This window comes from Spathaspora passalidarum (assembly GCF_000223485.1).
Source record: "Spathaspora passalidarum NRRL Y-27907 unplaced genomic scaffold SPAPAscaffold_2, whole genome shotgun sequence".
Lineage (NCBI taxonomy): Eukaryota > Fungi > Ascomycota > Pichiomycetes > Serinales > Debaryomycetaceae > Spathaspora > Spathaspora passalidarum.
In genome coordinates, this window is record NW_006767426.1 from 2,014,191 (window position 1) to 2,039,737 (window position 25,547).

General features: G+C 35.3%; 8 protein-coding genes across 8 annotated transcripts; 2 read left to right on the top strand and 6 right to left on the bottom strand. All coding sequences in view use genetic code 12, as the record gives it.

Moving 5' to 3' along the window:
• Positions 1-1,356: 1,356 nt before the first annotated feature.
• INO2 (Ino2p) lies at positions 1,357-2,777 on the top strand (the record flags this gene model as incomplete). Its single annotated transcript, XM_007374108.1, has 1 exon — positions 1,357-2,777. One exon carries the CDS (start codon positions 1,569-1,571, stop codon positions 2,706-2,708), a length of 1,140 nt encoding a protein of 379 aa, XP_007374170.1.
• Positions 2,778-5,199: 2,422 nt separating this feature from the next.
• Positions 5,200-11,686, bottom strand: KIN2 (serine/threonine protein kinase; the record flags this gene model as incomplete). Its single annotated transcript, XM_007374109.1, has 3 exons — positions 5,200-9,019; positions 9,308-10,754; positions 10,863-11,686. 3 exons carry the CDS (start codon positions 11,579-11,581, stop codon positions 7,106-7,108), a joined length of 4,080 nt encoding a protein of 1,359 aa, XP_007374171.1.
• Positions 5,203-7,979, top strand: SPAPADRAFT_60017 (uncharacterized protein; the record flags this gene model as incomplete). The annotated part of the gene is made up of 1 exon (XM_007374110.1): positions 5,203-7,979. A coding segment is annotated over one exon (919 nt), but the record flags the coding sequence as incomplete, so codon positions are not given.
• A 907-nt stretch (positions 11,687-12,593) lies between the features above and the next one.
• ATP17 (F1F0 ATP synthase subunit f) lies at positions 12,594-13,389 on the bottom strand (the record flags this gene model as incomplete). Its single annotated transcript, XM_007374111.1, has 2 exons — positions 12,594-12,928; positions 13,303-13,389. The coding sequence occupies 2 exons, from the start codon at positions 13,363-13,365 to the stop codon at positions 12,692-12,694; spliced, it is 300 nt and encodes a 99-aa protein (XP_007374173.1).
• A 216-nt stretch (positions 13,390-13,605) lies between these two features.
• LSM6 (U4/U6-U5 snRNP complex subunit) lies at positions 13,606-14,389 on the bottom strand (the record flags this gene model as incomplete). The annotated part of the gene is made up of 2 exons (XM_007374112.1): positions 13,606-14,063; positions 14,119-14,389. The coding sequence occupies 2 exons, from the start codon at positions 14,327-14,329 to the stop codon at positions 14,041-14,043; spliced, it is 234 nt and encodes a 77-aa protein (XP_007374174.1).
• A 102-nt stretch (positions 14,390-14,491) lies between these two features.
• Positions 14,492-20,403, bottom strand: SPAPADRAFT_149697 (uncharacterized protein; the record flags this gene model as incomplete). Its single annotated transcript, XM_007374113.1, has 1 exon — positions 14,492-20,403. The coding sequence occupies one exon, from the start codon at positions 20,302-20,304 to the stop codon at positions 14,536-14,538; it is 5,769 nt and encodes a 1,922-aa protein (XP_007374175.1).
• Positions 20,404-20,680: 277 nt separating this feature from the next.
• SPAPADRAFT_134963 (cytochrome P450) lies at positions 20,681-22,240 on the bottom strand (the record flags this gene model as incomplete). Its single annotated transcript, XM_007374114.1, has 1 exon — positions 20,681-22,240. The coding sequence occupies one exon, from the start codon at positions 22,238-22,240 to the stop codon at positions 20,681-20,683; it is 1,560 nt and encodes a 519-aa protein (XP_007374176.1).
• A 924-nt stretch (positions 22,241-23,164) lies between these two features.
• On the bottom strand, positions 23,165-25,268 carry PCK1 (phosphoenolpyruvate carboxykinase; the record flags this gene model as incomplete). The annotated part of the gene is made up of 1 exon (XM_007374115.1): positions 23,165-25,268. One exon carries the CDS (start codon positions 25,201-25,203, stop codon positions 23,542-23,544), a length of 1,662 nt encoding a protein of 553 aa, XP_007374177.1.
• Positions 25,269-25,547: the final 279 nt, after the last annotated feature.

The window sequence follows — 25,547 nt, forward strand, 5'->3', positions numbered from 1 at the left end:
AGTATCGCTAGTACAAAAACAAACAATATGGTGACTGATACATCTAGAAACGTAATCGTCTTAGCAATATAGGTGATTGAATCGTACCATGGTTCCGGGTGAAACATTAGTATATCATAAACTATATTAATTGTTTTAACGGAGTATATTTGATTATGAAGTAATGCATTTGCTCGTGTTCGTCTATGCTCGTATTTTATTTGCCGAATAAGTGTATAACTTTATCTTAATTCTAAGAATATCCATCTAAAACTTACTGGGATGGTTCGATAAGATTAAAGGGTAAGTCCGAGAGCCGTTGTCGATCAAACAATGCCGGTTCATGTTGCCATGGGAAATGCAGGAACGAGCTTGTATTACCTAATTAGGTATGTAGAGATGAAATATTATTGTTACCTTAGCAATCTTAGGTTGCTTAATGAGAACAATAACGCGGAAAGATTTCTCACCATATTGCCGAAGAGTGGGGGCGTGCGACAGGAATTATGATTAGAGCAAATAAACAAAGAATAAAATTGAGGGGTAGTCGCTAAATAGACTTAATCCAAAAATACATTAACTTGGCGGAGTTAACCTGTGTAAATGACCTTTCGTACCTTGTTACAGTGGTTAAACGAGGGGTGGACAAAAAGTTTCATTTTGCTAAACAATCTCCGTCATAGTAGTGATCAGTCCGAAAGATGCATACATATGGTATCAAAACAATATATGGGTTGTACTTCCTCCCCATAAAATTTCCTATTTTGTATAAAACTTTTTTTTTTAGTCCATAGTGAATCTGCCCACAAAAAGTAGGTTTGCCACTCAAAATGACAGAATAAACTCCGTCAGGGGCGGGATTAAGAGATGGGTACCTTAACTGGAATAATGGGATATCTAATCTACATGTATGAATATGTTCCTTGATTCCATCCCCTGTCGGTGTAGCACTGACAATTTTCGGAGTAATGTATTTGAAATTAGCACCAAGTAATATTTTCTAAATCAAAAGTCCGTAGGTCACATAAAAAATATAAAATATTGGAAAAATAGTAACCTTCTTTTTTTTTCTGACTCTACTTACGATTGTATTTTTTTTTTGCCTTTGTCAAGAATCCTAACACCACTACTGAAATTTCTTCTTTTCCTAATTAAGGTTGTGGTGGTTTTCTTTTTTGGTTACAAGATTTTTCTGGGTAAAAGGCAGCAGTAGGAGGAGATCATTTAGTTAACCCATTCTTTGCATAGAAATTCACTAGGTAGCAAGAGTATTTTTTTTATTTATTTTTTTTTTTTTAATTTCTCCCTCTATATAAATAAACTTGATTATTTTGTCATTCGTGGGTTAATAAATTTTTAGGTTCTTTTTTTTGCACATGAAAATTGAAAGTCGAATTTAGTCGTATTTTATTCCACTCAATTTATCTTTGTACATATAAAGGTTGAAGTTTCACAAGATTCTTTTAAAAACCCTAGATATCTTATAAGCATCAAATTTCACGACCAACTTACAAAAACGTATTTCCTATTAAATATAACCATTTTTATTCGAATTGATTCACACAGCTACTTTCGTAATATCAAATAATATGAACATCCACAATTTGGATACAGGACAACATCAACCTCACGATAAGCTGCACTCACAATCACAGCAGAATGGCTCAGATCCAAGCATGTCCTTCTTAGATTTATTATCATCCGATATGGACTTTGAACAAGCTTATTCCATGTATAATAATTTACAAACTAAGATGGCTCATGGAACAGTCGAAGAGTTACAAAAGGTACAAATGTTAAATCAGCAATATCAAACAAATTTAACCCAACCAACTGAGCCAGTACGTAATGAAGATGAATTTGCCTATGGACGTGCCCAAATATTGAATGGTAATGGGATTATTTCTAATTATATGAACAAAAATTACTCATTTGACATGGCAAAGGATAACAAACCAGAAGGAGAAGATGACTTTGACCAATTCTTTTCCAATACTGAATCCAATGCATTGGAGAAATTTCTTGATAATTTAACCAACCCAAATGCGTCCGGGGACCCCTTGCAATTTTACATAAATAAGAGTCAAAGTGAAGGTCATAAAAGGTTTAAACAAGAAGAAGACGAATTCAATCCCTCATTTGAAATGCACACGATGAAATTACCCCAGTTAAATAAGACATACCATGAACCCAATAAAAATATAATATACCCTGCAGCTCAATTTCCCCCCACCCAACACTCATTGCCAACTCCAAATACTACTCGACAGTCATCATCTAATTCAGCCAACTCTAGTTATATATTGGATGACTTTAAAAGAAGAGCAAACGATATAAATGGAATGATTATAACCCCACCAACAAGCGGCGATGAAACAAAAACTCAGGAGGACAAACCACAAGTCAAAAGAAAGAAGAAAAGAGTAACTCATAAACCTTTATTATCATTAGAACAGAAGAGATTAAATCATTCACATTCGGAGCAAAAACGGAGGCAATTATGTAAATTGGCTTATCAGCGTTGTTTAAAACAAATTATTGATTTAGAAGCGTTCAATAAATTACCAGCCATAAGTGAAGAGCAAAGAAAATCTAAAAAGGCAAGAATAAGCAAAGACGGATTACCAAACTTGTCAAAACATAATGCGCTAATTAGAATAAGCAACGAAATGATTTTAATTAAACGTTTGAACGAAGAATTGAAAAAATTGATTGATAAGTCATCTTAGACTGATAGAAGTTTTTATGTGTTATGTTTTTTTTTGGGTTATTTTGGTTAGTTTTTTATAGTGTATTAGTTTAATTTATTTTTCTAAAAATGCCTGTTGTGTATAACACTTATTGGCGATAGTAGATCTGGCAGATCTATCATAATTCAAACAGGACAAACTGTGACCAACCTATTTAGGAAAAGCCGGTACTTTAAATATTTCTTTATAACATCTTTGTTATATCGTAACAAATTACATAACATAGACTTATTTATTTTAACAAAAATATAATCAACAGTGTTTTGGAACTCAGAAAGATCTTGAAAATCAAGGATCGTATGTTCAGCAGAAAATAATGCGTTAGACCATTACACAGTAGAGGCAGTAGGTTAAATATATCTATATTTTATACCGGTTTTTCATTCGAAGTACATTCTCGATTTTGAAGATACCATATTGTTAACTGGTCTAATATTAATATTTTGACCAGGAGTCCCTCTTGATAAAGTAGCAACTTCCATCGATTATCACCTACTTCAACTCCGGGAAACTCTTTGGATTCTTTACACACAATCGTATCTTCCGAGCATGCCAAACTATTTCTTCCATACTTAGTTCTTCTTTACATCATTTGAATATTTTATCGAATTCTGCAAGTCCATACCATCTATGGTGGGATTCATAACCAATATCATAACTCGCATACTACCTGCATAATTTTTGATCTTGATTCTTCAACATGTTCCAAACAGAAATTTCTACTGATCGATCTTTCTCCTTCATGATTCGCAAATAGAAAGTATGTAATGAGTTTGGCTTGAATAAATTGAAGAGCTGGTCATATTGCATGAATTGTGATATTAAGCAAATGCTATACACGTTTTTCAAATTGGCAAAAAACCGACAGAATGCTGGCTGGAATGATTTTAGATATTCTTCCATGAACCAAAAGTGCAATTCAAATGTTATTAGATTCTACAAACTGAACATTGTCGATATAACAGCGATCACTCATGTGGAGATGGCTTCTGTGAATGAGGCCATCAAGAACTTGATCGGTAAATCCTTGAAATGGGTTGCTCAAAGTTTGCCATAATTGCTACCACCACAGGTATGAATGGCCAAATTGGTCAAACCCAATAGACTGTGTATCTTTTGTAAGTTATTCTCGCTAGCAATATTGGCAGATATACTGAGTTGTTTAACCCAAGGCATGGGATCTGATTTGGCATTCGAAGATCTTAAGGCTCTAAAACGCGATATTATTAGTCTTTCGCAGTACTGGCTTTGTGTGTTATATCGTGGACGGTATTGAAGAATCTCTTCTCGAATAGTAACGTAAATCGAAGCATATAACGCTTAGATTGCAACATAGATAGGGTGGCCACGTTCAAATACAATCCATTTAATAAGGTCGATGTTTGGGTTGTTTTACAACCATGGGAATAGGTTTTCACTATTCACCACTGTCTATATGAGATAGAACAGGGGTGTATGTATCAACAGAAATTTGGTAATGTCGATTCAAGCTGTTGATATAGATGAAATTATATAACTTTCTCTTTCCTAAAATATATAGTCGAGAGTTGACAGTACAAATTTCACAGATATGGATCTGATTGAGATAAGTCAAAATACCACCAAGAATATCATTTGGCAACGTCATTATTGTGAACTTGGTGCTTGAAGTCTCTAATGCCAGTTTATAATTAGCATACTTTGTATCAGTGTTTTCCTCACCAATTCTACGAATTTGGTACTCGATTTGTTCTACTTTACGTACTAATGTGGTTATAATACTTTTCAATTTCCTGTACATTCTGTTGGTGATTTTGTGGCCAGATCTTGCTTACTTAGTTCTTTGCAGATATAAAATGGTTCAACTTAAGATGAAGAAACTTATGATTAGATGCTCCCATTGAATAGAGGTCTAGGCATATATTATACAAATTATGTCAGCATAATGATTATGCTTCAAATGCAATTTTTCAAGTTATACATGGGACATCAGGTGTGGGAGTTGTTTTATTATGTAATGTTGATCGACTTTAGGAAAGGAAGAGAATACTGGTTCTGCATCCAAATAAACATACCGTATATGCTGCAATATTTGTTGATAGCAACGATAATCCACGGGTTTTAATTGAGAATAGATGAGTGCTTCGATCGATTCGTACTTTACGTAACGTATTATTGTTCCAAGTAGATTTGCTAATGACGTGGTTACGAAGAAGGTACTAAAAGTACAAACAACCTTGGTGAAACCAACCTTGGTAAAACTAAATTTTATATTAGAGGATACCAACAATAGGCACACCCTTCATCATATGGCCATTGCCATTTAGTTGGAACAAGTATATACGGTGGGCAGATATAGAATGTTTCAAACTGTAAGCATCAAAGTTTGCCAATTTGCACGACTCTTACCGATTGCGCGTGCAGGAGAACGCGCGTTGCTATAACTTCAACAGCATCATTTCTGTCAAAATTTCAAAACTTCACCTACTTATTTCTTTTGCTAACAACACAAACTATGGTGGCCAAAGGATCCAAGTCTTCCACACCAGCAACTTCTGCTGAAGAATCACATCCTGCATATTCCTTGAAGATAGGTAGTGCTGACCAAAAGCAAACCTTAGCTAAACATCATCCTGTAAAATTACCAAATCAAAATGAATACAACACTGAAGAATTGGACAATTTACGAGCCAGCTTCAAGTATATATATGTTATTAATTGGTTGTATAACTTTCGAGGATTCCTTAAGTTACAGTCCGAGTTATTTGATGTTGATTTGTTTGAGTTGGAATTATTGAATTATTTTCCTAGCGGTGGATATGGAGCGAGTGAACAACAGCTGGTTTTGTTCATAGATAAGTTAAAGTTGAATTTAATTTCAACATTGCAAAATTCAAAATTGTCCTCGTTGAATAATTTCGAAAAAATTTTCAGATTATGGTTTGGTATCGAGACTCCATTAGGCGGGAAAGAAGAGGAAGAAGACGAAGCAGAAGAAACAGCAAACACTAAACATGAAGAAGAAGTTGACATTAAATTTGATCAGTTGAAGATCTCTGACAAATTTGAAATCTTATACATTTTAATCTCATACATTTCAAACTATTCCAAATTTAGAGACTGGATAGACAAAACTGGATTAACATTTGATCAATTAAGAGTGAACTCAATATTCACCCCACCTTCCAAGAATAGCTCCCAAGATGAATATTTCTTGCTATTCGAAGATAACAGACTTTATAAAAGAACCATCACTTATAACCAGTTGGTAATCCCCAAAAAGAGAAAATTATCACCGGAAAACCCCAATGAATATTTTAATTCAAACTCTTTTGATGTAAATATGTCTAAAATCAAGTTTGAATTGGTTTACAAAGATATTTATGAATTAAATGAATATTTAAAAAAATCACACAAGATCAAACCAATAGTGACAAAAATTTCTAAAACAGTTGATGCAGTTTTCAATCACGAAATTCGGAAACGGAAATTCTTAATTAATAAACGTAAAGAAATTCAATTAGTTACCTTGTTAGCCACCAGAAAGAGATCTTCTAGATTGGAAGCAAAGGAAAAACAACGTCAACAAGAATTAGAATTACAAAGACAACAAGAAGAGATTGAATTAGCATTGGCTGCTGAAAAACGGTTTGAAAGAAGGACAAGATTGAAGGAACAACAATTGAAACAACATCAAGATTTTACCAATGGGTTAACCAGAGAAGAAAGATTAAGATTAAGACTTGATAAAACTCCAGCATTCACCCCAACTCCTGAAGTCGAAGTTGTATCACTCGATTCGGAAGGTGAAACTGCTGAATTTCCAGTAACTATTCATTTGGAACATCCTGAACAAGTGAAAACTCCAACTCCATCCTTGTCTCATACGGCAATTGACTTGTCTAGTCCTTCACCTGCAACAACCCCCACTAAGAGTGAAACTACGCCAATTAAGACCACGACAAATGTTCATCATATACAATCACAGGAGTCAAAGCAAGAATTTCCCATTGAGAAAGTAGTTAACCAACAATCAAATGTTCCACCAATTGTGACAACAACTAATATAAACCCGGAAAAACCCATTTCACCTATTGTCACTACCACAAATCAAATTGTAAATCACTAGCATTGTTACTGTCAACTGTATTACTATTTAGAAATAAAATCTGTATTATAACTTTCTGCTCTTGTCCTCAGATTTAGTAAAGTATCTTGATATCACCGCAAAACGATGCACCAGCTATAAATTTAAGCTCTTACTTCTCGATAACTTTATACGTGACTGTAAATTAAATAATAAACAAAAAAAAAATATTAAAAACTATATAAGAGACAAGTAACAGCACCGAAATGAACTTCATATAAAATAAGCAATAACGTCTCCACGTAATCAACTATAAATTCATCTCATTCAAAATTTGACTAGCCAAAGTTTTATAATTCCAAGTGTTGCCGAAAATCTTTTTAAATTGAACACCGTATAATCCAACTAATGGAACTTTAACTATATGAATCTCAAATTTCAATGGTGACTTCTTGGCAATTTTCCTACTGCCTGTGGATGAAACACTGGCATTGCGTTGATGTTGAGATTGTGTCTTTGCTGAAGTTGCCCTTTGCTCAATTCGAGATGATACCAACATATCACTTCCACCAATATATCCATTCAATGATTCTGCAGAATCGTCCATTTCAAACGCTTGAGAAATCTCAAATTCTTCTTCGTCATCATACATTCCACGAATAACTTTAGCTGCAGCTGGTGTATTAGGCGGCATCATAACTTGAGATCCATTCTTCTTACGATATTGGGTAAGGAATGAATTACCAATTGAGAATTTTCGTCTATGTCCTCCAGATCCAGATCCAGATCCCGAAGCACTGCCAATTGAATTAGATGATTTATGAGATTTGATACTTCCAGAAGGTGGGGCCGCACTAGGTGATAATGTAGTTTGAATTTGAATACTTGGTCGTCTACTTGGAGTTTTTGTTCCTTCTGAGGTTCCGGGAATCTTGAAAGGTTCATCACCAAAAGATGAAGAAGTAGATTTAAATGCATCACCATATAATTGTTTCTCGGCGCTGTTTTGTGTATCATCATCATCCTGTCCTTCTTGCTCTTCATCATGAATGGTACTGTTTCCTGAATCATTTTCTTCCCCTTCATCAGTTTCATTCTTTGGCTTGGTTTGAACTGATGGTTTGTGAACACAAACAAAACCACCTTTAACTTCCTGGAATCTAACACCTAACTTGCTCAAAATGCTAATTATATTATATCTAATGACCGGTAATGGTTTAGCAGATGTAGTTTGAACACTAAAGAATCCTTTCAAGAATAATGTCTTACAATGTTCAATGGATGGCATACTTCCAGGTTTAGCATTATTGTATTGTTCTACAATTTCATCTTCGGTAAGTTGTGGTAATTCATGAACCTCTAATTCATCCAACTTAACATCATCAAAAAATCCATCAAATGTGTTTTCACTACTTGTGGCAGTACCGCCAGCAACAATTTCATCACTGTTTTGATTACCCATGGCATTGGGCAATGGTGGGTGTGCTCTTCTTGTAGAGCCACTACTGACATATTGATCCTTACTGACATGACCACCAACAGATTTGGCTCGAGCTGTAGGGTGTAATTTTCGACCACCAGCTCCAACTCCAGCGCCGGGAACAGTCAAAGTTTGTGCCTTTGGCTGATCAGACACAATTGTATTAGTATTTGCATCAAGTGTTGGTAATGGTGGCAAGTATTCGACAGGTATGAATCCGTGCACCTTATTCGCAGTCGTAGCTGTTGTATTACCCTTTCTAACCACTTCATTTTTCTTTTCCTTAGCCATTAACTTCTCTTTGGCAGTAACCTTCATACTGACACCACGACGCATCATTGGATCTCGTTTGGTAACTGAAGTAGTGGAGGATTGTGGAGAAATTGAAGTTGGTGGAGATACAACCGTAGTCTTGAGTAAATCAGTATTGGTGGTTTCGACAGGTGGAGATGTAGTTCTCTTTGGTGAAGCACTAGAAGTTTTGTACTTCTTGGAGGATAATCTTCTCAATAATGAATTAATGCCAGTAGTTGTACCTGGGCTCTTACTAACATTTGGATCCAAACTATCGCCACCACCAGGACGACCTCCAAGACTAGTTCTTGGGCTTTTAGGTTGTTGTTCAGGTATGACTGGTGGTCCTTGTCGCTCCACGGAATCCTTATCAAGCACAATATCGGGTGTACCTTTATTAAAAGTATGTGCTTGTTCAGGAATTGGTAGGCTTGGAAGTGGTTGTTGCTGCTTAGATTTTGGTGTGCCAGATGTTGGCAAATGTCTTTGTGGTTGTACGGTTTCCACCAATCTTGGAGTGGTGGCAGCATTTCTTTCCTTAGTTGGACTTATTTCAGCCAATACTGCAACTTGAGTAGCAACTTCACCACCAATATTGTAGTCTTTATCAGCTTGAACTGGAGTTGTTGGTTGTTGTTGTTGTTGTTGTTGTTGTTGAGGCTGAGTAACTGGAGCACGTTTAGGTGGTGGCTGCTTGGGGGTAACTGGAACCACTTGAGGCTGAGCTTGCACGGGTACCTTTGATTGGGCTTGAACTTGTTGTGCCAATTGTTGTTGTTGGTAAGCCAGTATGGGCGGTAACTGTTGAGAGGTGATTGGTTGCAGTTGCGATTGTTGCATTAATTGGGCCTTAATTGCTTCTTCCTTTGCCCGCTTACGTTTCCTCATTTCATCAGCTAAATGATAAATTGAAATCAAAGGATGGAATCCACCAGTCGGGTCTGGTAATATGTGTGAATTATTTGCTGATGCATATTCTCGTCCTTGTTCTGTTAATTTATACCAATTCTCACAACTCATTTGATATTCAACACTAGTCAATATATTAGTTAACTCCTCGGTGATTGTTTGAACGTTCCCCAAATCAAATGCAGCTATAGTCTTTATAATTTCTGGGTCTAAAGGTAATTTCAATGGTTCCCTCTTAGGGAGATAATTAGATGCTTTATAATCATAGCCTTTATTCATCCATGGATGCAGACAAATCTCATACAATGTTGCTCTTTTAGTTGGATCAACAACCAACATTCTTGACAATAATGACACGCATTCACGAGAAAGGAAATTTGGATACTCGACATTTCCTCGTTTGATCTTTTCATGCAATACTGAAACTGATTGATCATCAAATGGAACTTTACCACATACTAATACATAGAGAACTACACCAAAAGACCAAACATCAACTTCGGGTCCGGTGTATGGTTTTGCACTTAATAATTCGGGAGCAGCAAAATAAAGGGATCCACAATACGTCTTTAACAAATTCTTTGGTGAATATAAATTAGATAAACCGAAATCGATAATCTTAATATCACCCTTCTCAGTAATCATAATATTTTCAATTTTCAAGTCACGATGAACCACATTATTTCGATGGCAATAATCTAAAGCTGATGCAATTCCTCTAGCGAATTTCCTAGCATGTCTTTCTTTTAAGGAACCATGGGCAACAATATAATCAAGCATTTGTCCACCATCGATATACTCAAATAACATATAGTAATGATTGGTCATGGGGACCATTTCATAAAGACGACATATAAACGGATGGAATAATAATCTGCCTAATGCACCTTCACGAATAGTACGTTTATCTCTGGCAATTTCCTTCTCAAACTCCTTGTGTCTTTGAGCTGCTTCTTGCGTGCTTTGTGGTGGTGGATCATTCGCATGAGCACGTTGATATAATTTAGCAGCACGGGGTATTATCTTAACTGCACAAATTTCTCGGGTGGCATTATGTTGAGCCAATTTAACTTTTCCCATAGAACCAGCACCAATAGTCTTGACAAAATCCCAATCTCCAATGGATTTTCTGTGAAACTGTTGCTGTTGGTGTGATTGTTGTTGTTGTTGTTGTTGCGGAGTATGGTGCTGGTGATGCAGATGTGATTGTTGGGGTTGCAGTGGTTGTTTTTGTGGAGGTTGTTGTTGTTGTTGTGGTGGTTGTGGGTTAGATTGACTGCGAGCATGATGACCACTGGCAGAAGCGGACGAATTATATGATTCGTGCTGCGAAGTAACTATATCAGGGGGGGCCATTTTGTTGCTGGGCGGGTGGTGTGGGGACATACCTGTAGGAGTAGCTGCCGGTTCAATTGGATTGATTTGCTTTAGAGCTGGTGAGCCAATAGCAGCAGGTGGCAACAATTCATTCTTGCGTGTTTGAGATTGTCCTGGTTGAGATTGGCCTGGGTTGAGGGCAACCGGTGCTTGAACCCTGTTGGTTGAGCTACGTGGTTTAGAATATTGAGCATTTGATGGATTGGAAGAAGATGGACGATAGTATTGCTCTGATTCTGATGTTTGCTGGCGGTGTTGTGGTGGTAGTTGATTAGCCGGCAGTTGAAAACTTGGATGTCTTGAATGTTGGTCTGAGGGATTCACGGTCAGGTAATGTGGAGAATTTGTGGACAGGTGAGAATCACTAGGAACAGTAGTCAGAGACGACGGTTCCTGTGGATTCAAGTCAGTTTTGGATTTCAAAGTACCACTTACACTTCGTAACATTCTTGGGGTAGCAGGACGGGCCAGTACTTGTGAAGGAGGTTGAACCGTTGATGCTGCACTAGAAGCTTGTTGTTGCTGTTGCTGTTGCTGCTGTTGTTGTTGTTGTTGTTGCTGAGATTGTTGCTGTTGATACGTCACATTTTGTGCTTGCGGGTAATGCAGATGTGGTTGTCCAGGAACTGCGTGATTGTTTGAAGGTAGAGGCGGCTGGACATTTGAAGCCAACCCTCCTACAACGCCTCTTCTTGACGATTGATACTCGTAATCAGGTGCATCCATCGTGTTATGCAAAGGTGTATCAATTGAGGCAATGGCTCTATTAGTAGGTATGGTGACTGATCAACACTATTTAGGGGTTTGATGGATGGTCTCTATACAATCTTTAAGGATGGAAAGTTCGTCGGTTCTGAGAAGCGACCAGACAAACTGAAATTCAACTATCAGTTGGGAGAAGGAAAAAAAAAATAAATAAAAATTAAACTACATGTTCTACTACGGAATTCTTATGGGCTACATCTTGCATTAGATATTTACGTCATGGGTTCCTTTAATGACGGTGCAGTTTATGATTCAGGAAATTAGTGATAGATGTAGCATATAAATCATACAAAGAGTATTTAAACCAGTTTCATTTCAAGTATAACTCTTTGGACTAATGTGCTTTGCTCAGAGAGGAAGTCGCGCTACTTTCAATGATAGCCAATTTTTTGTTACTACTGTGAGAGTCAAAAATGATATCAATTGCACTACGTTGAAGAATTGCCCATATCATTGTAGGTTGTATGAGTTTCTCTACGAGTGTTTAGCAATATATTTCATATTTGATTATTACTCAATTTGTGAATATTCAAATAGTAAATGCTGATCGTGCAATGTTCATCTACATATTATGTGTGTGTGTATATACAGAAATTTCCAAGAGCTTAAACTTGCACTTGTCGTCTAGAATTCTAATTTCTCTGTGCTTGTTCTGCTCCCCGCATACCAACAACTCCGGCCGGATTAATACTGAACGAACATTTTGCTGCGTTGGCATTTCCATCAACGAGGAATGTACAAGCTTTGATTGAAATTTACGCGTGCCCTGTTGCATACATAGATACATCGTACCATAAAATCTACAACCAACAAAAAAATATCTCAAGTTTCCTTGACAATCTGTCCTGTGAATATTATAACCTCGTCAACTATATGCACTGTCAAAGTAGAAAGTTTACTTGTGACAACTGCACTAGCTGGACATTGTCTGACCGATTTTCAACAGTAGCACCCTATATCAAATCTGATAATTATATGTCTAATAACTCAAAATGTATATTTTTAACTGTATGAACAATATATAAGCTATTTCAATGCCACTTTTAGATATCTACACATCCATCAACACGATTAATGGTGATGCTTCAAGTGGGATTGGTATTCCCAGGTGTAACCAACAACAACAACTAAAGCAATCAAGTGCAATAATGGCTTACCAGAGGCATTGTCACCTTCAAAGTAAGCACGGTAGTACTTGGTGAATGGGTTGGCAGTTGGCTTTGGAGCTGGAGCAGCACCCTTTGGTAACTTTTGGTAAAAAGAAACAACATCAGCCATTCTCTTGGCATGTGGGTTGGATCCAAGGGACTAGAATATATGTTAGTATTACAGATCTTGTGTTATAATTTGCTGCAGCTATCATTGGACATTACAGATTATTCAATTCTTATGCATCTGGAAACCATTAGGATAGATTTTATACGTTCTGTAGTTAAAATTCAATGCATTTTCGCATATACAAAATTTTGGAAATATTACTATTCTCTTGTTTCCCTCTGTTTTATTCTTATTTTCAGATTGTTTGGTCCACTTCGTTAATTATGTGGGATACACACTCAACATGAACATCACGATGATATGACTTATTCTCAATTCTTTAACATTTAAACCCACAATTGAAAATACTCTTGTCCGATATATGCACAGTCCGTTCACTCCATGTTTCAAATTGGATGACATACTCTAGCAGAAGCGATCTTTGGTGGAATTAAAGTAGACAATTGTCTTCTGATTACGAATGACATGATTGTTGGATACAAGTAATGCTTAAACCGAAAACTACCTCAAAACATTATGAACAATTTTTCTTCAGTTACTTTTGATTTTTCGGAAAAGGCCATAATTCGCAAAAGTGCACGACTATTTTTATATCAACGCTGGAATTTGATTCGCTCAAAATAACTTTCTAAAAAATGTTACATGGTTGTGTCACGTGTACAATATCACATGTGGACTGTTTTCCCATATAGTCCCCTAGAAGCCATATTTGCAACTGTATGACAGAATGACGCATGGGTTACTCAATCAGGTGTATAATAGAACCTGGTGATTCTGAGAAAGACTTAGTTGCACTAGACTAACTTTAACCAATAACCCAAGTCTCAAGGGTTCAAGGTTCTGAGTCCTCTGATAGTAACTGGATACTTCAATTTGCTCAAAGTAGAACGGTACTCCCATTTTAGGATTATATAGATGACCTTGTTCCGTGGGGATCAAATAGAAATTACTGTCGATTTGCTGTACATTGCAGCCTATTCTGACTATGATACTACGAGAATTCAAGAAAAAATAGCAGTGTTCGAACCTCCAACTGGTTATAACAACCAACTATAGCTACATCAATATGGTAAATATTTAACATAAAACATAGTAATGTCTTAAATTCTAATATACATTTATGCTAATAACAACAACCTAACTTATGCTTCACTAATATACAACACTAAAGTTGCCGTTAGTATAAATTCGCTTCACAACACTCTTGTTTATATACATACCATTGTTACCTCTGATAAACACATCACCATAATCCCTCACTACTTTACCGTTACTGCATTCCTTGGCATTGTCCAATACAACATTCATGTATCCATCTATAGTTTGTAAATTTCCGGTATAGTTGATACCGTTCTGCAACTTCACAATCACAGATGATCCAATTATATCACTCAAAAACTTTGATGGATCTGTCTTTTCAAATTCTGACATTGTTGATGTGGTATTTCTATTCGATTGGTAACTTGAAATATACTGACACTTTAATCGCACATCCAGTCCATGTACAACTCAATAAGCAAAAAAAAAAAAAAAAAATTAAAAAAGGTCGTGCACTCTAGCGAATATCACCAACCTATGAGCCTACTCACAAAGACTATAATTACATATTTCTATTGTAGTATACTCTATAAAAAAAACTATTCTTTGACACTAGAATTAACCAAAGAATCAATTAACGTAAACAATTTAACCAATTTCTGCAAGTCTTGAACTTGTGTACTATCTTCTTTATAGATACCAGTAACATTGGTAGCGCCAGCAACAGCACCAGCAACATTATCCTTTCTAGATTCTAACAAAACGTCCCTCTTCATTACTCCAACAATTAATCTATTAAAGCTTTCCATTAATCCCTTGGTTTCCATGATTCCTGGTTTATAGGTTGGACCCATAGCCAATAAAACTGTAGTTATGAGTTGGAATATAGGAATCAAAAATTCAAAGTACGATATGGTATTCTCCTTGCGAATTTTGCTCAAATCAACCAAATCATTCAATGTAGATGGTGTATCTAACAATACATTAACTGTAATACTCTTAAAATCATGACCTTCTTTGATATTCAAATTGAGTCCTAAATCTGGATCAATCAGTAAGAATCTGGATTGTCTCAAAACAGAAAACAATTCACTTTGAATCAATTGCAAAGCTCCACTTTTAGATTGTGAAACACGTATCAACAAATATAACGTAGACTTGAATGCAGTCAATTCAAAAATTAAATTATCCAAAGTTACTCCTCCTCCTGGTTTAATACACAATTTAATCATTTGATCGGTTCTCTTGATCGATCTGACCAATAACAACAACGAGTTATTCTTCACTAAGGAATCCAATATGAAATTTGCCTTACCCGCCAGTGAACCCAAATGTATCAATGATTCAAGTAATAATGTCGATGTTATTCTTGAAGAACCTTCGGAATAAATAGCATCATTACATATAATCTCGAAAAATTTCTTGTCCAGTGACTTAATAATACGAATCATTGGCAAAACAAACAGGGAATCCTTATCAAATATCTTCATCAAAAACTTGTTGCATAGTACATACAAATCCGAACGAAGATTTGGAGTAGAATTAGAATTCAAAATCCCAGTGAGGCAAGTTTGAAATAATGGAATTAACCTTCCCATTCCAAGAGTGAAATCTTCTTCTCCTTTACTTTGATTGAGAATTTGTTTCTCATATAAATCAAATAATAATACACATAATGAAATCATCTCGGCTGAAAATGAAATGTCAGTCTCCAAATAGTCATTGGTTTTGGGGATAACAATCTGCAACACTTGTAATAAGAAATCGGTTGATTGTAATCCATTGTCAGTAATCAAAATCTCAATCAATTGACACCATGAATGTAAACATTTCAATTGAACTTCTTTCAAATCATTAGAGACAATATATTTGATAACAAATTCGTTAATCCTATTCCCTTCGACCATAACCTCTTGAGAAAATGCTCTCTTAGCATCATTGGTAATTGCATTGGAACCTTGGCATAAAATTTTAATGATCTTGTTCAAAATCGATAAATCCAAATATTCTTCCTGTTCGTTGTCCGACTTATGTTTAGCTTGTTGCAAAATCAGCAACATGTTGAATTTCTTATCTAACAGTTCATACTTTTGCATTTCAAAATTCTTGAATGAATAATTCAAAACATCCAAGAAGCTAAGTATCTTAGGAGCATGATTCAAAAATTCCTTGTTGTTAATTAATAGGTTGATATAATATTCCTTTTTTGTAATTGATGAAATGTGATGGAATTCCAATGATAAGTATTGCAAGATCAAGTTTCTTTGGTTTATAAAAGCAAAGAATGTCTCGACACTTAATGATGATTCAATAAATGCATTAACACCATCCACTTGTAAATCTCCATTGAATTCAACCCCACACCAAATAGTACTCAAGTCTAATTTAGGTTGATAATTAATCAACTTTTCAAACAAATCGTCATATTCACGCAATTGATTCAAGGTAACAACTGAACTTATTGGATCCCTTACTAATTTAATCAAAACTTCCAAGATCAAAGATGACAATTTAGCAGGGCCAATATCTATGATATATTTATTTCCATTATTGTAATCAATTTCTGAGAGTAAATCAAGACTGACACTGAGAGTACGCAACAATGTTTTCAAAAGAGTATTATTTTGATTTCCAAGTGACAAATTGTGACCTCTGAAATCGAAACCTAATAAGAAATGAGCCACCGTTGCAACTTTGCCATTTGGTTGATGATTCAAGTTATTCAACAAAAATTCAATTATTCTGTACTTCATTTTGAACGAGGATTCTTCAAGGGACTCGAACTTGTTAATAAATGCATACTTGATCTTAATTGATTCATCAATACTTTGGAAAGTGGTTAATAATCTGTTATTTTCCAACAAAGGATCTACAGAATTAGCAATCTTTCTTGAATGGAAATATTTGGAATTGTCAATTTGCTGTAAGATGGAAATTGCCAGGTTTGAAATTTCATCATTGTTACATCCAACATATAAAGCGAAATGGACAACTGTGGCCAAATGGAATAATAAAATTTCGTAAAAATCATCAACTCCGTGAGAACCAATATTTCTTGGGTAATAAACATTATCAAATATAGTTCTTGGAGTGCTCAAAATAAGACTCATGCTTGTGTTGACACCTAATGGTTGTGCTGGAGCTTGTTTCTGTGGTTGCGTGATACCATCCTTAGTCTTCAATAACGGTAACAATCTTCTAAGATATGTGGGTTGAACATCCAATAATTTATCAAGCACCTTCAAAACTTGTGCAACTAATTCTGATGAAGATTCAGATGAATTAACTTCATCAACACCAATATCAATAACTTTAAACAATGTGTTGAAAAACTTGTTGTCAAACAAATAATGAAGAACAGCTAATGATTGGTGTAACTTGGCAAACATGGCAAAATCAATTTGAATTCCTGGAATAAGTGAATCAAAAATATTATCAATATTATCCAATTTTCTGATTACTTGTGGGGCGGTTTCACTCAAAAACTTCCAATCAATCTCTTCAAGCGAATTAATCAAGATTTCAATCACTTCCAGTTGTAAAAGATGACGATCTTTCTTATTAGAGATATTATGTGAATTTCCAAACACCTCCAACATCAAAAATTCAATGTATGGCCAGATCCCAATTTGATTATTGACTCTATAACCCAAACCCAAATCGCAAGGAAATAAAAGGGAATATTTCAGGAAAGCTTGATTATTGGTATTGAATGGGGTTAATAATTTCCTAATCAAGGTTGTGAAATTTGCAATTTCGCTGAAATGGGTCAAGTTTACAGAAAATGCTTGATTAATTCTCATATTTCTCTTACTTGTATATCTTTTTCTGGTAGCTGACAATGATGTTCTAGAAAACCCATCAGCTGAAGAGGTACTGGTTGTTGCAGTTGTTGTTTCTGGTAAGTCATGTAAACCAAAATATAACCACCTATCGACTAATCTCCAAATTTCATAACCAATCGTATTACCTTGACCATCGTCATCCTTTGAATGATCAACGAAGTCACCCAACAAAGTTAAAATTAAATTGATCAATATAACCATAGAATCATCACTGACTAAAATAGTTGGTAAATCAATAAATTTAGGATTGTTGTTCGAAGTACCTGCATTAACATCAACAGATAATATTTTTCCTCCTTTAATCAAGTTGTCAAATTTCAAGAACCCTTTAATTATAGGTTGAAATCTGGTATATGCAATGTTCTTGATTTCTCTTCCTCTTTCATTTTGAATTGATAGATTCTTAACAATACCTGAAACCAATTGCATAAATCCTGAAATGAAAACAATTGAATCCTCGGCTAATTCAATAGTAATTCTGTTTGCGTTAGCATCTTCTGCTTCCTTTTGAGCTGAATAATTATTCGAAAATAAAAATTCTTGTTTCTTTTGGTATAGTTTTAATTGATCATTCAAATCCAACTCAAATTGTTCATTTAAGGAATCAATATAATAATTCAAGGAATCAACCAAGGAATCGACTGATATTTTAGAGTAGTCATTCTTTTTCATGGTGGCATTATTATTGTTGACAAGAATTTCCCAGATTCTAGCTGCAGTCTCGTTGCCACCAGATGCTAAAGAAGATAACAAGATACAAAAGGTAGCTGTAATTAAAGGTGATGTATTGTTTGATAACCCCCAAGAAATAAACCCAACAATATCATTACTAACCTGTTGTTCTTCGGACCAAAATAAGTTACACAATTCAGGTCTATTATTAAACGTGTATGCAAATGCCAAGTAAAATCTTTCTAAATCTGCCCTTTGAGCAACTTCGTCCAAGTCTAGACCTACTTTCTCGGCAGATCTGGTCCTTGAATTTGAATCAAAATCACTGTAACTATCGTCTGTCTTTCTGCTTGATACTGTGGTGGCAGTTTTAGTTTCGTACTCATCACTATCTTCGTCTTGCTGTCTGTTTATAGATGATAATACAAAATCCTCCTCTAGATCTCTCAATTGAGTCAAAACAATAGCAGCATTGACTATGAATACACTAAAGAATCTTTGGAAGAATGGTGCTATTAAACTTTCATTCAAATCTTCATTTAAAGTCAAATATGAAACATCGAGTAATTTTCCGATATTCTCAAAACCTGGTTTCATATTTGAAGCATACAACAATTCTTGGGTTCCTGGGTATTGAAATTTAGAAGGTGTTAATTTGGGAAAGTTTCTTTGCAATAAGGATCTGAAGTCATAAATATTACTATATTCAAATGCTTGTTGTGTTTTCGCATTGCTTGTTTCAGCACAATAACACAATATTCTTTCCATTACTCCATAACTTATCAAATATTCCATATACTTTAAAATATGTTCCTTAAAATCGTACTTGGCGGTTCTAGTTCCTTCTTCTTTACACCAAGTAATGAAATGTGATAAGAAGAAAAAATTGGTTACAATTTCAAATCCACTTATCTTTGACTTTGACAAATCAATTATATCGTCATTGTCTTTATCACCACCACAGGTAGGTATCGATACTAATCGATAATCGTCAGATATTTTGGTAGTAATGTGAGTATGGAATTCACCTACTAAGGCATCATTGCCTTCCAATAGCTTGGCTATGAATTGTAAAACACCAGGTAAAAAGTGTATTTGTAAAATATCACCATCTTCGTGATGATCCAGTATCAACTGTAACATTTTCTTGTAGTTGTTTAAGTTACCGAATTTATCAAAATATTGATCAACCAATCCGTACAACACTTTGCCTAATAATTCATGATTATTAAATAATTGAGTTCTAGCAAAATTGATAGAATTTATGAAAGCAAGACTATTGATATCACTCGTCACCTTCTGCTTATCAATCATATTATGAAGATTGTTGATTAATCTGTAAATCTTTTCAAAACTTTTAATCAAGTTATCAAACAAGATCTGGAAATCAGACTCCTTTGTAATCACCAAATGCAATTGCTTCTGAATGGTTAAATATCCCAAGATATTCAAAATGTACTCTAGTCTAGAATAATATGAAAATCTAGCAGCATCACCTAAAGAGGTTCCCTTTTTATAACTAACATCACCTGCATAATATAACAACTCAGCTGACGCTATTTCATTCAAATCTAATTCCTTTGCTAAAACTGCACTAATTTCTATAAACGGTTGATTCAATTTAACTTGAGATCCATTGGAAAAAGTCACCGGTTTAGTTTCGTTTATTAATTGAGTCCGTGATTCTTCCAAGGGAGTTGGGGTGACCAATATATGAAGTAAGTCATTGATTATCGGTGAAAAATCAAGCTGAGAAAGGTCACCACCTTCACCGGCCGTTGGCAGCTGAAATTTGATGATGTTGTAAACATTTGCAAATACGTCGCAAGACCAATTCATAGATTCATTCATCTTCGAAAGGTCTAGGGGTGGGAGTATAGCAATTCAGTAACTGTGTAAACCTATCGAAATGAGTGATATGAAAGTTTAAGTGGTGGTTTCACTTTGGTTGTAAGAAATAGCAGCAGCTGGGAAAGAAAAAAATTTTGTTTACATTTGGTGGATGTCTTGGTGTTTGGATGTTTTCCCTTGAGCAATGGTACAGAGACAACCACAACAAAACTCAATGATGAATTGAGCGGGTTCTACATAAACAAAGCAGTTAGATTCCAAGTATAACACAAACTAAAACAGTATATATGAATTATTATCAAACTAAAAAATTATAAACAGACAAATCAAACTTACATTATAAACCCTCGTTAAGGAAATGCAAATGTGGCAATAATTACCACATCTTAACATTGCAACCTTCAAAAAGCGACATTGTCAAATGTGACATCTTTAATGGTGGATATCTGGTATCTGGATCACCCAAAGTCAAATTTGGAAATTCTTGAATTAATCTTGTAGTAACATAAGAAGCTTCAGTCAAGGCAAATTGTTGACCTAAACAAATTCTAGGACCACCATTAAATGGCAAAAATGCCCAACCCAACTTCTTGGTTTCAGGTTCAAACCATCTTTGAGGATTAAAATCAGCAGCGTCTTTACCATAGTACTTTTCAGTTTTATGGGTGGACGAGATTATATATACGATATTTTGTCCCTTTCTAACTAAAACCGGAGACATTCCATCGGGACCTCCACCATGAGGTAATGTTGTGTCTCTGGTTGCAATTCTAAAATTCTGAGGCACAGAAGGGTATAATCTCAAACACTCGTTAATGACTGCCTTCATATATTCACATTGCTTTAATGTTTCAAAGGTAATTTCGTTGAATTGAACGTCATCTCCAGAACCAAATTTGGTGTAAATTTCTTCCTTTAATTTTTCAAATACATCAGGGTTTCTAGCCAATTCGAAAAACATAAATGACAACAATCCAGCAGTTGTGTCTCTACCAGCAACCAAGATATTCAATAATTGATCACGTAAAATCACAGGGTCTTTGGTTTGTTTAGCTAACTCATAAAGGAACACGTATCCCTTTTCCTCTTGTAATTCTTTTTCAGTCAAGTTTAATGCTTTTTCAACATAATAGCTGGCAAACTTGTGAACCTTGGCATTACAATCTCTGAACTTCTTGGTATTCAAAAGCCAATACAATTCTTGCAAAACTGATCTTGAAGCTAAAAAGTTTTGACTGAAATTAAAAGCAGTAGCAAATTCTTGTTTCCCATCAATTTGAGTAGCTTCTAGTTGCATACCAATTGATTCATCTCTCAAAGATTGAACTGATTCTCCAAACAAAAATTCAGTTGCTGAATCAATAGTCAATCTGAAAAACAATTCTTGTAAATCAAACACTTTACCTTTGTTTTTACGAATATGTTTGAAAAACACTTGAAGATGAGGTTCAAGTAACTTAACATGACCAACTTGTTCTCTAACAAATTGTGGTCTTAACATTGCTCGAGAATGTTTCCAGCCTTCACCATCCAAAGTGAAAATTCCATCACCCAACAATGGTTGGAAAATTTCATGTCTTCTACCTAATGAAAAATCATTAAACTGAGTAGCCAAGATAGCCTTGATATTTTCAGGGTCCTTGGTACTGATTAAAGGCTTACCAAATATTCTAAATTGAAAAGTTTCACAATTTGGATTGGTAATTTTCTCATAACGTTCATGACCAAAGTCAACAAGTGTTCCTTCAGCTTTCTTATCAAGTAATTGTTTCCAAACATAGAATCCAAACCAACCATCTCCTTCATCATTAGTAAAAGGTTTAGCACCCAATCTTTTCATTAATTGTTTAGTATGGATATATTGGTAAACGGAGTAGAGAATAACCCCAACCGTTGTAACCACATACCATTTCGTAAGGTAATCAAGAGGGTCCATGATAAAAAGTTTAAGTCTATGTACTAATAGATCATCAACAGTCTGAAACTGGGGTCATCAAAGGATATTTATATCTCTAAACAATTATCACAGGATTTGAATGCGGTTGATTGTTGAGATTGTAGTTAGGCACCACATGCGCACAAAGATATGGAAGTTGGAATGCGGAGAACCAAAGAAAAGTTTTTTATTTTTCATGCATGTTGCGGACTTAAAGAAAATAAACCCTGTTGTCGTATTTCAAAATAAATATCTCCGTCTGCCGAAATAGATCAGGGTGATAGAGTACATACGAAGATGGATCAAGCGTGATGCTACATCGAAAATATAAAATAGTAGTGCTGGCTCAGATTATTCTGAGTGCACTCCTATCCTTAAAGCCTATTCTAATTTTAGATCAGATCCAGATATTAGCAAATATATTGGCAAAAACAAAAAAGATCATTTCTATTCTTGACAGATAACTTTAGGCTTAACTCCGCAGTCAGACCTTCTTGGCAAGAGCGGTTCAGATAAAGTTCCGACATTTTTGTTTGCTCCGTCGTTAGACCCAACAATTGAAATAATACCTGTAAATTGTTCGAGAATTGTGTTTTATGCATGTTACGGAGAAAGCTAAATTGTATGCAGGATCTATTACGGACGTTCAGCGCTTTTATTTTCTCCTTTGCTATACAAATATGTAGAATTCATAATGTTGTTCGTCAATAGTTACCTGTATCTGGAAGCTCAAATAGTATTGAGATAGCAATACTCTGAATTTGGCTCTCAAATTTTTATGTTCTAAAGGGGGGGGGGGGTATTGGTCTGGAGAAATCTTCCTGACACAAAAATTAATCTTTGCCATTGTTTTGCGGGGATTGTCCAAATTAGCGGACTTTTTTGATTAATAATCTGCTTATAATTACAATTCCCTCATTCGCTTTTTTAACCGACGGTTGCTAGAACAGCGGGACGGATGCAAAATTATGGTTTCCGCTGGCTGATTGAACTCGTGTTTCAAAATAGATATCTCTAATGGGGTCCCATCTTGGCAGTTCAAGATTTATAATTTCGTCTGACAAATCAGTTTCTGAAACATATTGTAATTTATGTTCCAGTTTTTCCGATTGAAGTTATTGCCGTTTTTGTATTCCATTTCGAAAATTTATGTTTAGTCAACATATAGAAGCATTTTTTTTTTTGGTCTAAGCAACCAATCAATCTACAACCGTAAAACTCTACAAGTAAATATCAATCAAATAAATGTATATGTACGAATAAATTAACACAAACTATAAATAAATAAATATTGATTTTCTTTAAACAGTTGGAGCAGCAGCCTTAACTTCTGGAGTAGCTTCATCAGCATAGGTCTTGAAGTTTTCAACAAACTTACCAGCAAGTTTGGAGAGTTCAGCATTGAATGAATCAGTACCCTTAGTCCAAGATCTAGCTGGATTAAGGATTTCGGATGGAACACCTTCAATAGCTTTTGGAATGTTCAAGTTGAAGACTGGGAAGGTTTCGTATTCAGCCTTGGCTAATTCACCAGAATGTATAGCATCCAAAATAGCTCTAGTGTATTTCAATGGACATCTCTTACCACCAGTGGAAGCAGAAGCACCAACCCAACCAGTGTTCAATAACCAAGCTCTAGCCTTGTGTTGAGAAATCTTGTCAGCCAATTGTTGAGCATACTTCATTGGGTGCAAGACCAAGAATGGTTGACCGAAACAAGCAGAGAAAACGGCAATTGGTTCAGTGACACCTTCTTCAGTACCTGGAATCTTGGAAGTGTAACCGGAAATAAAGTGGTACATAACTTGTTCGTTAGTTAATTTAGAAACTGGAGGTAAGACACCGGAAGCGTCACAAGTCAACAAGATAATGTTACTTGGGTGGACATCGGCCAAACATGGAATCTTAGCAGATGGGATGAATTCAACTGGGTATGAACATCTGGTGTTTTCAGTAATGGTAGAATCACTGTAGTCAACAACCTTGGTTTCTGGGTCATAAGCAACATTTTCCAAGATAGCACCAAACTTGACAGCATTGAAAATTTCTGGTTCCTTTTCAGCAGATAAGTCAATACACTTGGCATAACAACCACCTTCAATGTTGAAAACACCTTGGTCAGACCAACAATGTTCATCATCACCAATCAACTTTCTCTTTGGATCAGCAGAAAGGGTGGTCTTACCAGTACCAGAAAGACCAAAAAATAAGGAGATATCATCATCTTGACCTTGGTTACATGAAGAGTGTAAAGTCAAAACTTGGTGCTTGATTGGCATCAAGTAGAACATAACAGTAAAGATACCCTTCTTCATTTCACCGGCATATTCAGTACCCAAGATAACCATTTCCATGTCCTTGAAGTTAATTTCAACAGAGGTAGAAGAAGTCATACCCTTGGTGTGAACATTAGCTGGGAATTGGCCAGCATTGTAGACGGTAAAATCTGGTTCACCAAAGTTTTCTAATTCTTCTGGAGTTGGTTTAATCAACATATTGGTCATGAATAAAGCATGGTAAGCTCTAGCACAGATAATTCTGACTTTAATTCTGTATCTTGGATCCCAACCGGCAAATGCATCAACTACAAACAACTTTTCTCTAGTTCTCAAGTAATCTAAAGCTCTAGATCTAGAAATCTTCCAAGTTAATTCGTTAACTTGCTTGTTAACTGGACCCCACCAAATGTTGTGAGCGGAGGTACTTTCTTCAACAATACGTTTATCCTTTGGAGATCTACCAGTCTTCTTACCAGAGAAGGCCATAAGAGCACCAGTAGAACTAATGGTGGTACCTTTTTCAGTCAAACCGTCTTCGTAAAGGGTTGGTGGAGCAGCATTGTGTCTGATAATAACATCTGGGTTAAGAGACAATTGGTGGACTAATGGGTCTTGGTTGGACTTAATGTTGGCCTTGTTACCGAAGTCTAAGGCGGATTCAACAGCAGCAGGAGGAGGAGCCATATTGGATGTGTTTGATAAACTGGTAGTTATATGGATCAGTTTTCTTGATTGATAAACTGAAGAGTAAAAGAGGAATTTTTCAAGATTTAATCGAAAGGGATTTTTCCAATTATTTATACTTTTGAAAAAGGGGTGATGATATTGAATAAATTTCAATTGGACATAAAAGATGTTACAACTCATAATTGCCAGTAGCCCTAACCTATTACCCCCGGGCAGGGCGAAAGGAATTTAATTTTTTTTTTTTTTATTTTGCATATTAAAGCTTAAAAAAAAAAAAGTCATGTAAGTTCTCACAAGATAGAAGAAAATAATAATAATTCTTACATAAGATTGAAAAATAT